Here is a 16,877-nt window from a genome sequence, read left to right as displayed (position 1 = left end):
CCAACTATTGGACTTATGGTTGGATTATTGGTCTGGTTCTAACTTATGGGTTTTACTTCTTCTAAGGTCTCGCGAAGAAGGTTTGTGGTGTATCCACTCAATTGTGGACCTCCAATGTAAATGTTTCGACTAAATGATTATAGATCTAGCTATTTAGCTGACAGGATTTTTATTTGTTCACAAACTTTTGTTACAAATAATTAAATCGTGGACTATTTGTAATACCAACTGATACCAGCTGTGGTTATTATACCAACTGTGGCTATTTGATATTTAAAAGTGTACTCTATTATAGGTTTTGATCAACTGGACGAGACATCTTCTACTCCATCTCGCAGTATTGATCTTATACCAATTGTGGTTTTCTGATATCGACTATGGTCTTCTTATGTCTGTTATGGTTTCATATATCATCTTCCTTCCTTTAGGGTTTATTTTGCAAGAAAACCACTATGAAGGTAGTATCCAAAGTGATTTCCCATGCATTCTCTTTTCCATGATGACTATGGTTCTACTTCTACTTCTCCATAATCATCAGATTTCTCACCCTCATGCCTCTTATGTACTAAAGTACTCCTCTATTGAGACTAAGCATGAGTTTTGATTGATATTTCCTTCAGGGTATTGTGGTTACTTCCCACAACTTTGTTTCCTTCTTCTGATGAATCTTCCTCTTATCTTCACAATCTTCAGAATTCGTCACTTCCTCACACGTTTACCATTACCCTCTAGATCTATAGCATCAAGTAAGGACTTGATATAGCAACATGCATTTGCACATCAAAGTCAAACTTCATGTATGGATCTAGTCAAACAGTGAAAATCCAATAAAATCCAAGAAGATTCAGCTTTGTGCTTATAATACACACCATCATAAGCCTGAATATAATAGTTGAGTAAGACATCTCTAAACATCAGGCTCTGATGTGTAGTATATAGCACCACATAACATAGGTTTATATCGTGATACTTAGCACGAATACGTGAATTTCTACTATTTGTCTCAACATTTATCTTAATTGCACAATTGCAATGAGATAAACTTGAAACAAAGTGGTCTAGGATAGTTATGGTTGACCTAATCCCTTTGGAAGTACTAACAACATAGTATCCATATATACGTGCTATTGAGGACTACTTCCTATGATACATTTAGTTCTAACATGACTACTCTGAGTACATATTTATTAGGATATAACTCCTCTACTTGCAAGGGTTTCTACCATAAGACTATGGTCCTGATGTGCTTGACACAGTTCCCATGGTTTGAGAACATAACTCTTGCGTTATTGTTGAACAACTGGCTTCTTATTTTTTTCCTCCTAAATGTTTATAATGTTCTAATCCATCACATAATGATTCTCAGGTGAATCATATATGATTAACAACGCTACCCTGTAAGTAGACATATTTTATTCCTATCCCTCTTCCTTACCTCCCATGATTGACTCATCATGGTCTATACTACCTCACATCAGTTGTTTGTATCACTTACTATCAGTTGTTTCACATGTCTAGATAGTTTTACTTACTCATAACTTAACTTGGTCTACATCTTCTATTAGGATATCTTAATTATCTTTGTCACTTAATATTACTCCTAGTACAGGTCTGAGTAATTCTTATTTAACTAAACATGTGTTGGTACACATCTTCCAATAGGGTATCTTCCTTATGGTTGTATCCTCTCTTTGGACTACCATGTATTGTATACCAACTGTGATCTACTCATTTATGGTTTGAATGACTTAATGGTGTCCTACATGTTTGGGATCAGCTAACTTTACTTAGTAAAGACAAGTAAGAATGTTGACTCAAGTGTGTCAGGATTATTCTCAAGTGAATATCCATCTCAAGTCATAAGAATATTTGGTTTAACTAAGACAACTTCCTATAGACACTACCAATCCTATAGGTCTCCTTTAAAGGGTTTTAATCCTAGGGTCAAAGCATTTACTCTGATACCAACTGTGGTGACCCGGCATACCACTGCATGGTGTAGTATGCAAGTCTGATATAACACCAATGAAACACCGTTCCACTAGTATTATATCGCTCAGAGTGGTACAACAGAAGAACGTTCTTCTGGAATTTATTTGCAGTTTTACCTCATTGTAAAGTAGGAGGCTGTGATGATCTTATGTAACAGAGTCAATGTTGTAATTCTATAGACATACCTTGGACCCGCATATGTTTCTGTTGTACCACTCTGAGCGATATAATACTAGTGGAACGGTGTTTCTCGTTCTTCTGGAATTTATTTGCAGTTTTACCTCATTGTAAAGTAGGAGGCTGTGATGATCTTATGTAACAGAGTCAATGTTGTAATTCTATAGACATACCTTGGACCCGCATATGTTTCTGTTGTACCACTCTGAGCGATATAATACTAGTGGAACGGTGTTTCATTGGTGTTATATCAGACTTGCATACTACACCATGCAGTGGTATGCCGGGTCACCACAACCTTGATGATGACGCTTCATGCTTCACTTTATTTATCATGTTGCGTCGTGAAGACTAATAATTTCCTCCCCCATACACCACTATGCATGGGATAGCTTCGTCAAGGCACATCTTCACATGTCCATTATTACCAAATGGACGACAAGCTTCAAACATATGATCTTCTCGAGATGCTCATCTTGAACTTGTCCTTCTCAACCTTGATGACAATCACGAATTGATGTCATCAACTCATGGACTATATGAAATCTTGCTTTTGATGCATGACCATGGAAAGATACCTAATCCACATAGACAATACAAATACACATATATGATGGGGTAGATCAGAATGCATAATACCAAAAGATCAATGATCCCATGTGGTATATTCTTTATGTTTCATGTGTTGACCAACTTGAATTCAATCTTCACTCTTAGTCTTGGCCAACCTTGTATCTTCTCATGCTATATCATAATAACTTGAGGTACATAAAGAACTCTTTATTTAATTATATGTTCTAACCCTTGGTTAACCATAGCTCAACTCATGAAACTATCATGACACCGGCTTAGAACCATATCCTAAATTCTTCTCTTAAAATCAAACTCTCAAGATCTTGAGCATATAATATTCTTCTCTTCAAATCGATGATCTTGACGCTAATTCACAAAGTATATTTTTATCTTCATGACATCCATATTTGAATACAACACATGGCCTTAAAGTAATACCTATTTAACATTCCTTCATATAAATCTCAATAAAAATATTAGTCCATGAATTGACATTAATTACCAAAACCACACTCAGGGGCAATATACCTTACAAGGAGGCAGAGAGCCTTCTTCGCCGATGGACATGATGAGGTTAATGATCGACTCCATGGTGTTTTCCATGTCAAGTCACACCTGCCGGCTCCCTCTCGAGTTTCACTGGCTCTGGGTTGTTGATCGCTGATGAGGACCATGATGTTTCAAGTCGTTCTTCAATCTTGTGATGTTTGCTTGTAACTTCGTTGTGTTGTACGTTGTTCTCAGTATCCATGTACTTCCTGCCATTGTGGTTTTATTAATTTAAAGTTAGGCTAAGGTCTTATGTTTAAAAGTTTGGTCGCTTGCGAAGTGATTTTCGTATCTACTGGATTAAGTTTGGCAGTATGGTTGGCCACATGAATTTGCGTATGTGCATCACACAAAAAAGTTGGCCCAGGAGAGGCACGATCGATCTGCCGTTCACAGCTGGATAAGCGTTGTCGAGCACAAAAGTGGTTGCACTCGTGGGAAAAAGCTTGCGACAGGCCTATGTCGACAAGGCTTCATCGACCTATTTCCCCGTGTCAAGCACTGCATCCCGAGATTTATTAATCGTTAAGTTCTCAATCCACTCTTAAACCATTGGAAATGCGTAGATCTATATGAGGGAGTATACTTCTATGCCCATTCGTTGCATGCACACTAGATTTGTAGTGGTAGAGTCAACTATTGGTCAATATATGCTCGGTTATGATCAATTAAGCTCTGTTGCGATCTTCTACTATGTCAACGTACTTTGTAAATAGCAAATCTATATATGCTTTATAGTTACATTTTGTCCAATTGGATCAGCTTCAGTTTTTAGTGTTTGATCAACCCAACATTTAAGTTTATTTTTGCGCTCTTCATGGTTTTTAGGGTATATGTACAAACATGTTATTCCTTTTTTTCTTTTAAACTTTTTTAGATTTAAGACAAGACAATTAATGTAAATTGTAAGGAGTATAATTTTTCACATGTTAAAAATATCTGCTAGGCTACAAAATTGGAGGCACACGAGTTCAAAACAAAATTACACACGAAAAAGTATGTTCACGGGTTCGAAAAAATATTGACAGAATTAGTGAATCTTTTTGTTCCAACGCCTCTATGCCCATTCGTTGCATGCACACTAGATTTGTAGTGGTAGAGTCAACTATTGGTCAATATATGCTCGGTTATGATCAATTAAGCTATGTTGCGATTTTCTACTATGTTAGCGTACTTCGTAAATAGCAAATCTATATATGCTTTATAGTTACATTTTGTCCGATTGGATCAGCTTCAGTTTTTAGTGTTTGATCAACCCAACATTTAAGTTTATTTTTGCGCTCTTCATGGTTTTTAGGGTATATGTACAAACATGTTATTCCTTTTTTTCTTTTAAACTTTTTTAGATTTAAGACATGACAAGTAATATAAATTGTAAGGAGTATAATTTTTCACATGTTAAAAATATCTGCTAGGCTACAAAATTGGAGGCACACGAGTTCAAAACAAAATTACACACGAAAAAGTATGTTCACGGGTTCAAAAAAATATTGACAGAATTAGTGAATCTTTCTGTTCCAACGCCTCTATGCCCATTCGTTGCATGCACACTAGATTTGTAGTGGTAGAGTCAACTATTGGTCAATATATGCTCGGTCATGATCAATTAAGCTATGTTGCGATTTTATACTATGTCAGCGTACTTCGTAAATAGCAAATCTATATATGCTTTATAGTTACATTTTGTCCGATTGGATCAGCTTCAGTTTTTAGTGTTTGATCAACCCAACATTTAAGTTTATTTTTGCGCTCTTCATGGTTTTTAGGGTATATGTACAAACATGTTATTCCTTTTTTTCTTTTAAACTTTTTTAGATTTAAGACATGACAAGTAATATAAATTGTAAGGAGTATAATTTTTCACATGTTAAAAATATCTGCTAGGCTACAAAATTGGAGGCACACGAGTTCAAAGCAAAATTACACACGAAAAAGTATGTTCACGGGTTCGAAAAAATATTGAAAAAATTAGTGAATCTTTTTGTTCCAACACCAAAATAAATCTCTATCATTAAACTTATTTATATAAGTAGATACAAACATGACATGATATAAAGGTATGGACGGATGTGACAAATCCTCAGCCAACTCGGAATGGAATTAATTCTTAGTCTGGTGATGTCATCCATTCCCAGTTGAAAATCACATTACAACTCATGAGTAGCACGAATGACAATAAATTATATGCTTTAAAATCACATTAATTCAACATTTAGAATATCTTTTTGAAGTTACAACCTTATTTTTAACCGGAAAACTTTTAGTTGGAACTCATTGTAACACGAATCACAATAAATTCTGAGAATTCTCTATCGACTGAGAATTAGCAAAACTATTTAAAATATGGTCCACAGAGGCGCTACCCTCGCACAAAATGCAAATGGCTTTGCAACTAATAACTAGAATGCATCACGAGACAATTCGATGGTCAGAATATCTTTTCTAAATTACAACCTCATTTATAACTAAACAAATCTTAATTGGAACTCGCAGTAGCACAAATCATAATGCAATTCTTCACTTTAGAAGTAACTGAGAATTCTCTATCAACCAAGAATTAGCAAAACTGTTTAAAATGCGATCCATAGAGGGAAAAGCCGAGGTTGAACCGCGCGGCATGTGAACTTGCCGCATCTACGGCACCCACCAGTCCAAGATTCGGACATAGTCAAGGACAGGTGAAAGTATTCACAGTTAAAATGCAGGTATCATGGTCGTATCGGAGCAAATGAACAGGACGGGAGAGCTGGTCCCGGGGGAGGCAGACCATGACCCACGGTTGAAAAAACGACCCTTGTGCTTGTGCAGATGGTACACCAGGACCAGCACTGTATAACGTTAACAAACGGTGAGATTTTACCGTCGCCTCCTTTTTAAGCAGTGCCGGAGAGCACAGCGAGAGCTTAGGGCCACTTTTTTTTGGGCTTATGCTTATCGAGAAGTCGGCTTATGGATTTCGGTGGGGAGAAACTCCGGTGAGGAGAAGCTCGTAGAAACTGTTCTTCCACTTCTTTTGGGCTTATGAGATTTGTTAGGTTCAGTTGTGGAATGTCTATATTGCCATTGAATTCGATATATGCACCGGATAATCAATAATCGATCCCTGCCATGTACACATTCATATGCACATTTCAAAACATGAATAAATCTGCAAATTGTCATTAATCAATCACAGGCATGGCACATTCATCTGCAGGTTTCAAATTATGGCCAAATCTGTACATTTCAGTGTTGGACAATCATCAAATATGAATCAATAAAATCAATCTACAACATGGACGAAGAGCTCCTGGCGCACGGTCTGTATGGAGGCGTAGCTTCTTGTCCTGTCCGGCCGTGCGGAACATGTCAGCGCGGGGCGGAACAGAAGATTTTCCATCAATAGTAATGCAGATGTCCTGTTCGGGCAGAGAGGATGTTGGAGGAGGAAATTCAGCGGAGGATCTCCACTCGGGGGAGACTGCTCGGGCGGAGGATCTCAACTCAGGAGAGAGCTCATCTGGTGGAGGCGCTCGTCTGATGGAGAAGAACCATGGTCGAGCGGAGAAGTTCAGGTGGGGGATGGGCGACGGCGGCTGGACTAGCCGGAGCAGGGCGTGTAGCAGTGGGGGTAGTCTGGGCGAGGAGGGGCGGCCGGCGGCTGGCGGAAACCCTCGCCCGCACAGGCGGGGATACGTCTATGTGACGATAAGGTACGGAACGAGAGGCATATCGATGGATCCAATCGAGTTTTTTTTGCGGGATGGCATACAAGTCGTAAATACAAAGAAGTTTGAGGGCACCTACTGACCACCAGTTGGGCTCTGATCGTAGAAGCTCGGGAAACTGCCTCCGAGCAGTTTCTCACAATACACAGGAAACGAGCTTAACGGTGGAAATAAGCTGAGCTCAAGCCTTAGGGTGACTTCTTTTGGGCTTAAGCTTATGCATAAGCCGGCTTATAGGAAACGGTGGGGAGAAACTATCGTGGGAAAAAACTACTAGAAACTAGTTCCTCCTATTCTTTTGGGCTTCTAAAATTTGGCTTATTTCATGTGTTGAGTAGTGAAATGTCTCTAACACCCCTAAATTAGATATGCACCATAAATAACTGGTTATGCTATATGTAGGCTAGGTTTTAGTGTAAAGTGAGCTAGAAATGAATAAAAAATTATATAATACTTAACTATATTTGAACAATATAATGACAATCCAATATCATGTAAAATGGTCACGTGAGCTTATAATCCAAAGAAAGCATGGAAGGTGCTACTAAAAAATCCATCTCTGAGAATCTTCGGTACTTTCTGAATATCCATCTCTGAGAGTCTGAGTATTGCCGCACCAGATCAAATTTGTTAGCTAACTTCTATGTGCGCATGCTGCACTAGATAATCAATCAATTAGTCTATCAATCGATCCTGGTGGGTGGCCGCCGCGTGCTGTAGAGGGAGAATCGGCCCCGTTCCTGCACAGAGAAGGGAGGAAGAGAGGGCCGCCTGGGGAGAGGGCTGCCGGGAGGGAGGATGGCGGGGCGGAAGGCCGCCGGAGCCACGCACCCGGACGGAGGAAGAGGTTAGGCGGGCGCCGCCGAAGCCGTGCCCAGCCTATCGAGCGGGGAGATAGGAGCGGAGGAGAACGAGCAGGGGAAGGTGGTAGGGTGTGCACTGCGGGGCCGGTGGAGCCGGTGGCGGGCTCGACGGCGGTGGAGCGGCGGGTTCGGCGGCGGTGGACCGGCGGCTGCGGCAACGAGCAATCGTAGCCAGATGCGATTCAGAACAAAATATCTAGTTTTTTTTTTCTTTCACAATCATACAAACGTTATCCTCAGAAATGGCATTCTGTTGTAAATAGAACCAACAAAGAGGGTAGCTCTCAATACCGATTCAATTCTTGGCGCAGAAGCTCGGGACGCTCTCCAGAAACTAGTCCTGGGCAGTTTTTCGCTATAGTCAGGAATAGAGCTTCGCGGTCGACAGAAGCTGGGCCGAAGCTAGGGTGTTCTTTTGGGCTTCAGCGGTTGTAGACTTCGAAGCTGCCTGAGAAGCCCAAAAGAAGTCACCCTTAGACTTCTTTTCAGCTTCGGCTGTACCAGACCTAGAAGCCGGGCTGGAAGCCCAAAAGAAGTGCCCCTTAATCCCGTCTCACCCCACATCCGCAGTAGTGTTCCACACCGTTCTCACAAAAGCACGCCATTGATCGGCAGGAAACCGAAGCACATCAAGTCCTATGGGGGTTCGCGTATGTGCCAAAGCTCCACAGCGCTATGTCGCAGTCGTCGTCTACCTCGCGTCGCAACCGCGTCCGTCTGCCGAGAAGCAAAGCCGCGGAGGGATGCTTCTAGAGCCGGAACCCTTCCCACCAACGAATGCGGCTCATCTGGGGCTGCAGGTCCCCTGGGCCTGTGTACACAAAATTGGGGTGAAGAAACATCAGATCAGAAAGAACATTATGAGACTTCGATCGTGTCTCCGTGACACGATTATCCCCACTAAAGCACAGAAGTAGATATATGAGGTACTAGAATAGTTAGATTTTGCATGTCAGTGCCTGAATAAATAAATGAATAAAACTTAAAATGTCTAAAAATATATTCTCGAGATTTTTTTTATGCACACGGCACAGTACCTTGTCCGACGCCTCAAGGCATTCCCTAGGTAAAGGTGGCGCACATGTACTACCATGACATGATCTTAAAAGAAATGGCCGATTGAATTGCGGCGTCTTCGGCATCGACATCAGCAGCGGCCTCACCATTAGAGTCTACGTTAGGACTGACCCATTCTTCTAGGTTTATTTGTGTCTCGGTTCTATAATATTTGAGACAGCTCACGCGGTGATGGCGGAAACTTTGAACTATAACATTTAAACGCGATGAGTCTATTTTAATTTATATTTTTTGTTGCACTATTGATTTAAACGAAGTTCGAACACAATCATTTGCTTCATCTACCAGAGACCCAACATTTGATGGCGTCGCAAAGGAAAATTCCGAAATTCAAGCTTTTGACATTGAAACACCCGATGATACGGGAATTAGGCCAAAACAAGCACATGAGTTGGCTTGTCGCCGAGTTTGTGGGCTATGTAACCTTAGCTACACTTGGTGAGACCAAAAGAATCATCTACGAAGCAAGCGGCAAAGAGAGTTGGCTTTTGGACAAGCCAGTAGCATGTTAAAGTATTTTTAAGACAAAATCGTGGAAAATCCATCATTCCATTATGAATTGCAATATGATTGTGAAGAGCATATAAGCAACATATTTTGGCTTGATGCTAAACTGAGCATTGACTATGCATATTTTGGTGATGTTGTGACATGTGACACTACTTTTGGCACAAACAAAAAATATAAGCCATTTAGTGTATTTCTTGGGCTCAATCAGTTTAGAGAAATCACTATCTTTCGTGCTGCACTATTGTTTGATGAAACAAAACTCACTCATATAGCTTTTTGAGACCGGACCGTGGTAGGGACTAGGGAGAGGGTTGGCGCAGATCGGACAGCGTACTTAATCTAGCCCATGGCAGTAAATCCGAGACTTACCGTCCGACATGCACGGTGGTCCACCCTGTCAAAAGGCCCGTGTATCCCAGACGCTACCTCGTACGGGCCCACGTTTCCATGCCCCCGGTCGCACGTATTCAACACGACCCCTCAAAATCACCACTTTTCGCCATTTATTTCGGTACAGATCGCCAGGTCGCATGTGCGTTGAGATATCCAAGCTCACGTACCCGGCGGTTCTATAAGTCCACTCCAATCTACTCTCTCACAAATTGCAAATGCTCCTGGCAGTTGGAAACCCGTTGGGCCAGCCTACACGAGCCTCTGGGCAATCTCATGGGCCAACCCATCGACTTCTCAGGCCTACTACAACCACTGTCGGAGCTGCTAAAAAAATAAAAATAAACACTGTCGGAGAGGGTGACCAGCAACAAACCACGAACTTCTCAGAAAGAAAAAGCAACGAATCCACGACCGAAGGGGAAATCAAGGTAGCGCCGATCTCCCAGACTCCCGGCGATTCCCATGACCAGGAGCGGCGGCGGCAGCGGGAGGCAACAACCCGAGGCCGCTTCTGCGGCCATGCCCGTTCCGGGGCCCTGCGCCTCGACCCATCGGGCGCTTGCCGAGTGCCACCGCCGGGCCTCCCGCGGCCCGCTGCAGCCGGAGGTGCTGTGCCGGCACCTCAACCGGGCCCTGGCCGAGTGCGTGGTGACCATGTGCTGCCCCGACCAGACCGAGGCCGTGCGCACGCTCTGCGGGAGCTCCGGCACCGCGCTCAAGCGCACCCAGTGCGAGCGGGCGCGCATCGACCTCTCCCTCTGCCTCGAGGCCCATCAGGAGACATGACCTGCACAAACTCCACAACCAATGTGCTTCGTCTGGTATATTAATAGGCCTTTTCTTTTATATGATCTTCTGTTAAATCACTGATTGGATATCAATCTGTCCTAGTTCGGGAACACCCCTTTCTGTATAGTGAGTGCAGAGTTTGGAAATCATGATAATAGAGCAGGGAGGAGCTCTGTAGACAAGATCTGTTTTTGTTTTAGGGTAGCTTCAATTCCAACGCATGTGTTATGACTATGAATTAGTACTAACTAGCAGATTACAGTGTCCCTACATAAAAAAGAATTACATTGGATAATACATTGGCATGATCTGTCTTTTTGCCAAAAGATGAATCTATCTTTCGTGTTCCCTTTTATCTCTCTGTTTTCGCATCAGCTCTAGCTAGTTTTCTCCAGGTATTGCTGATTACACTATGTCATTTGTAGGTTGAGGCGTGAACTCTTAGATAGTTAGATTGGTTCTTGTACCCCCAACATAACTGTGTTGCTGCGGAACCTTGTGCAGTGAAGCATTCATCTTCTCATATAAGCCATGACAACAGGAGTGAATGTTGATATATTTGTACTATTGTTAAAGCTTAAAGGTCTATATAGGTTTACTTGACTCTAGTCTGATGTATCTTTTCAAGCTACAAGGAAAGAACATGGACACGTTTTTATGGCGAATTGAACAGTGAAAATACAGCACATGTCAAAGAAACAGTGAAAATACAGCATTGAAGCAAAGCTTACTCTAGCCTTGAAAACCGGTTAAATAGTTGTTTTCCCAATAGGAATGCTAAAGATCTCGTATCATTTTTACCAAGTGTATAGTCTCACTTCCTAACAATATCTTGTTTGTTTCGCAAAAAAGTATCATGTATAAATGGCTGTTTTGACATCTGCGTAAGTTTCGTTCCGCATTCAAACAGGGTAGAACAATTGTAATCAAGGGCTCTAACAGTCTGCCGTGTATTCTAGAAAAAAAAATCGTCGCCCATAGTAGGCGCATTGTAGCTTCCTGCACTCAAGATTGTTAGGGTACTGATGTTGCAGTTACCTAGAAAATTGCTACAAATGCAGCCGAAATTAGACTATTAGAGGCAGAAATAGTGTCTCTGAGACATCAAAAAAGTCGTTGCTACATTTTCTATTCTCAGACGGACGAACAAGATGTTTGATTTTGTTGGCTGGTCATGCACGTCTATCAATGATTTCATTGTAACAAATGGCATGCACTTCTAACGGGGGATTTTACAATTTGCCACACTTTTCTTTGCACTTCTAACAGGAGCGAAAGCCCGTTTCAAGTAGGAGTGTGCACACGGTGCCTCTGTCTCAATACCACTGTGAACTGGTATGAAGGGGCAGGGTTTATCGAAGGCGGGAAAAGAGGTTTTAGTTAAATCAGTTCTGCAGGCAATCCCTACCTATTCGATGGGCTGTTTTCAGTTGACAGAAGGGCAGTGTGGCAAGCTGACATCGATCTCCTCAAGGTTTTGGCGGGGTGACGGTACTGACAAGAGAAAGGATCTTTGGATTAGCTGGGAGCGTATATGCTCCGCTAAGCGCAGTGGAGGATTGGGATTCTGTGATTTCCAGGATTTTAATCAAGCTCTTCTTGCCAGGCAAGCGTGGAGACTGACCACATCCACGGAATCCTTGTGGAGTCCTTCGCGGGAGATATTTGCCAGAGCGTGATTTTATGAATGCCAAATGTCTAAAAAGAGCGTCATACACTTGGAAAAGTATTTTGCATGGAAGGGATTTACTCAAGGAGGGCCTGGTGTGGAGAGTAGGAGATGGTGAGAAGATTGATGTGTGGAATCACAACTGGATTCCTAGATCGTCTCTACAGAGGCCGATGGGGCATAGGCCGGATGCAGAAGTGGAGAAAGTGAAGCATTTATTGCTGCCTGGAGGTGCTGGGTGGGACATTAGCAAACTGAATGATATGTTCTTTGAGGCAGATGTCAGTGATATTCTGAAAATACCAGTAGGTCTGGCTGGAACTAATGGCTATGTTGCTTGAAATTACACCAAAACTGGGCAATTCAGTGTCTGTTTGGCGTATCACCTCAAACAACACCTCAAGTGTATGGCAGCAGGACGGCCGTGGTCTTCTTTGAACTGTACTGAACACCAAGGGTGGCTCTCTCTTTGGGCTGCCAATGTACCTAGCAAGGTTAAAGTTCACTGTTGGAGGCTGGCCAAGAACGGGTTAGCTGTTGGAGAGGAGCTGCGGAGAAGGAATATAAAACAGGGGGCGCGATCTATAGCATGCAACAGGGAAGAACTGATCTTCCATAGGTTTTGGTCCTGCCCACACTCTTCTCGGATCTGGGAGCTGCTTCGTGAGCGGACATCGCTGTCCCTGGTTTCGCCATGGAATGACTGCAGATCGCAGGTGAGCTCCAAAGCTGGCTGCTGGGATGCTTTGCGTCACTGAAAGAGAAGGAGCTGGGAGTGGTCATGATGGCCATCTACCACCTTTGGCTCGCAAGAAATGATGCCCCCGACGAACCAATGTTTTAGGACCCTGACAGAACATCGCCACGTGTTCTGGCTTTGTTGGAGGAGTGGCGTTCTCTGAAAACTCCTTCCTCTCGCCAGGAACCAAAGGAAGTGGAGCACTGGCTCCCGCCTGTCGCCTGACACTGGCTCGACACTGAAGAAGGCCACGGAGGTGGAGGTGTAATCATCAGATATCACCATGGGGCACCTCTTGCTGGGCTTGTAATTTTTTCCCTCGGGTGATGGATCCTGAGAGAGCTGAACTGCTAGCCTGCTGTCGCGAAGAAGATGGGAGTTAGGAAGATTATCTCAGAGACATATTGTGCAGGTATTGTGGGCAAGCTAAGACATGGATCGGCTCAAGCCATGGCCCTTTGGTCGAAGAAATCAAGGCGCTGCTAAGAGAGTTTGAGGCTTCTTCGGTTAATCATGTGCGTTCGTGACACACAAGTTTGCGAAAGTAGGCTGCATGAATAAATTATGTAATAGCTGGGTAGAGTCGTTTCCAGACTATGTTATGAACTTGTTGGCTCTTCATATGGGCGAGTAATAAAGATGCAGCCATTTGATCACCAAAAAAAATACAACTGAACTCTGATTCTCAAATTAAGAAGTCTGGGTCGTATCCCGAGCAAATAGAAGCAACATAGTCACTAAAACTGAAGTAGTCTCGTCACTAAAATGACGCGCGCAACTTCATTGGTTTGAGCAAAGGCTTTGTTTCTTCTGCAGAAGTTCTGAAGGTAATTTTGATACGAAGACGTGCACATGTTTCTGATCTGTTAAATGTATATTGCTATGCTTGCAAAGTTTGGATGTTGTTGATGTATGTCTATCTGTTTAAGCTAGGCTCGATCTTGGCTGCCTATCCTTCCATTTTGTTGACGATGTTCATGCTCTTGGCCTTTCATTGTCCGAGCTATTTTGCTCGAAGTATGGATCCCTCGTGTCAGAGAACTGAGTTGTGATCAACTCTGTTCTTCCATGCACCGTGATAGCCTGACAGTCTGTTTAGACGTTTAGTGGTATACTCGTGTCATTGTGTGGACCAACCCGATCCATCCAGCCTCTACTACGTGTCGTCCCCTTGAACCACGTTTTCAATCTACCTCGAGGCAACCGGCAGCAGCCTCCACAGCTAGCCTGCCAGTGGGCGCGAGATGCACCAGCTTCCTCTGGCCGCACGGCCGCCGGCGCCGCGGCCTCACAGTTTTCAGAGGAGGGCAGCCTGCCGCTGCAGCCTGAAGCAGGCGTCTGCTTCTCTCGCAGTGGCCGTGAGACAGTGCGCCGCAGCGCCACTCTTGGCCGCAACGCTCCTCCTCGGCGCCGCCGCGTGTCCGGACTTCCCTGCCGCCACTCCTTCAGGTTTGGCCAGCCCCTTGCTTGTCAATAGAGATGGTTTTGTTGTAAACTCCGATCTAGTGTGTCCACATGAAGCGTGGGTCTTGACTCTTGAGCTTGCCATGGATGAAACGTGGATTTCATGGTTTCGGATGAAGTAAGAAGACCGTGTAGAAGTTGAGAAACATCGCCACAAAGCACAAACTAGAGTCTAACTGATCAGAATTAGTAGAAGAACATTCATCTTTTCTCCCTAATATTTGTACAGCATTTGCACAATCACGAGGCGCGGCGCTGTTCCAGAAGGCGTGCATCGGGTGCCACGATACCGGAGGGAACATCCTACAGCCAGTGAGTTGCTGAAATACCTTGCACAGTCGATCGAGATGCCTGTAAATCATCATTTGTTCTCATTGCTGCTTGATCATGTCCTGCAGGGAGCCACCCTCTCCATGAAGGATCTTGAGAGGTATGGCCGACTCATTCGTTAATCAACAGCACGCACGCACGCAATTTGCTATTTGATCACTATTAGACCGAGGCAAAATGACACACATCTGATTCAGAAATGGAGTTGCCACAGAGGAAGAGATATACAACATCACGTACTACGGGAAGGGGAGGATGCCGGTATGCAAATTTCAGCCACCACCATCAAACACCACTACGCCGTTCAAAGGCGAAAATGTTTGGAGTTCGGCAAATTTATGTATGTGTGCTTCATCGTGTGCAGGGTTATGGAGAGAATTGCACCCCGAGAGGGCAGTGCACCTTTGGGCCCCGGCTAGCTGAAGAAGATATCAAGATGCTGGCAGCGTTTGTCAAATCACAAGCCGAGAACGGGTGGCCAAAGATCGACAGCGATGTCGAGTGATCCGAGTAGAAACCGAACACGAGGTGCTAGCTCTACTTCGTGAATAGCTGAGAGGAGCCGGCTGGAAAATATACTTGTCGACGCAGCTAGGGCCGTTTGGATTAAAGAATTTTTGGAGGAATCCCATCCATAAGATTTGTTTCTAGCGAAGCCGAAGGAATGACGTCTCCAAAATTTCTATGGATTGCATTTCTACACCTTTATCCCATAGAAATTTCAACATCCACTTAACTTTTCTTTACACTCGTTCGCGTAGGACCAAGACAATTTTCCTATGTTTTTTCTATTTTCCATCCAAATGACTGTTCCTTGTATGTTCCTCCGTTTTGTATACATATCTCATTATTATTTTTTGTATTTTTCCTGTTTCCATGTTTTCTAATCCTGTGATCCAAAAAAGCCCTTAATGTTTATTGGCAGCTGTCATGTAGATTGTTTCTAGCATAAACGTTAAGCCGTTAGGTCTTTTATATATATATATATATAAATGACGCTTTATGAAATCAAAAGTTAACATCAGATTGATATGATGCATAAGAGTTTGCATCTGGCCTTTACATAGCTAAGAAGCACACAGCCGGATAAGTTATCATGTAGATGTTTTTTTTTTTTTTTTGAAAAGAGAACGTAGTCTCGACCTCTGATCCATTGATGCATGCAACCTTTTATTTTTATCATTGAAAATCAGTTATTACAAAGTAACTATATCATGTAAGACATAAGATTGTGACATATATCAACCATAAAAATAACAAAGATAATATGAAATGGCTTTGCAACATCAGCTATCCTTAAATCAGAACGCCATGGCACCTATTTGGGACGAAAGGAGTACGTGGGACCAACAATGTTTGCAAGAAAACAAAAATAAATATATACATATTCTCATAGGAACCAACACTTTTTTTTTTAACTTTTCCGAAACCGCAAATCAGTTTGGCTCATCCGAACATCCTAACTCCTTTGTTTGTCTGCTTTTTTCTAGCTAGCAACGCACTGACTCGGTGGTAATTCATTAGCAAAATAAATTGGAGCTTGGCTACTTGAGGTGGAACTTAGACTATGGGACACAATAGGTCTGCATTTTCCTTCTTGGCTATTTCATAATCTGTTGCCCTTTTTCAGATTTCCTTTTCCCAAATAATTTCATCATTTTGTTCCAAAACATGAGTATCCTAGTCTATGGATCAACTAAGGACACCTCCAGCGGCCCGACGCAAACGGATCAAAAGCGTATGTTTGCGTCTACGGGGACAAAAAACCCATCTGCAGCGCGTTGGCCCGCGGACATAAAAATGGTCGTTTTTTTTACCGCGCGTCGGTTTGCGCCTGGGGTGCCCCCAGTGGGCCGACGCATTTGGCTCGCAGACACCTATTTGGGTGTTTAAACAACAAAAAAATAAATAGGTTCAAAGTAGTTATTTGTTACATCCAAATATTTCAAAGTCTGCATGACAATGAGGTGATACTGACGACTACGCAATATCTTCATGTCCAGCCAATGGTCACTGATGCTCAATCAAATTGTTCTGTAGAAGTT

General features: G+C 42.8%; 2 protein-coding genes across 2 annotated transcripts; both read left to right on the top strand.

Annotated features, from left to right (window-relative positions):
- Positions 1–10,200: 10,200 nt before the first annotated feature.
- On the top strand, positions 10,201–13,904 carry LOC127333018 (uncharacterized). Its single transcript, XM_051359333.2, has 2 exons — positions 10,201–10,662; positions 11,900–13,904. Exon 1 carries the CDS (start codon positions 10,304–10,306, stop codon positions 10,625–10,627), a length of 324 nt encoding a protein of 107 aa, XP_051215293.1. The 5' UTR covers positions 10,201–10,303; the 3' UTR covers positions 10,628–10,662; positions 11,900–13,904.
- A 294-nt stretch (positions 13,905–14,198) lies between these two features.
- Positions 14,199–15,694, top strand: LOC127333017 (cytochrome c6, chloroplastic). Its single transcript, XM_051359332.2, has 5 exons — positions 14,199–14,487; positions 14,732–14,814; positions 14,901–14,932; positions 15,030–15,093; positions 15,197–15,694. Exons 1-5 carry the CDS (start codon positions 14,283–14,285, stop codon positions 15,335–15,337), a joined length of 525 nt encoding a protein of 174 aa, XP_051215292.1. The 5' UTR covers positions 14,199–14,282; the 3' UTR covers positions 15,338–15,694.
- The last annotated feature ends 1,183 nt before the right edge of the window (positions 15,695–16,877 follow it).

Source organism: Lolium perenne, chromosome 2 (assembly GCF_019359855.2).
Source record: "Lolium perenne isolate Kyuss_39 chromosome 2, Kyuss_2.0, whole genome shotgun sequence".
NCBI lineage: Eukaryota > Viridiplantae > Streptophyta > Magnoliopsida > Poales > Poaceae > Lolium > Lolium perenne.
The sequence above is the reverse complement of the archived record's forward strand: the minus strand, read 5'-3'. Positions and strand labels throughout refer to the sequence as shown.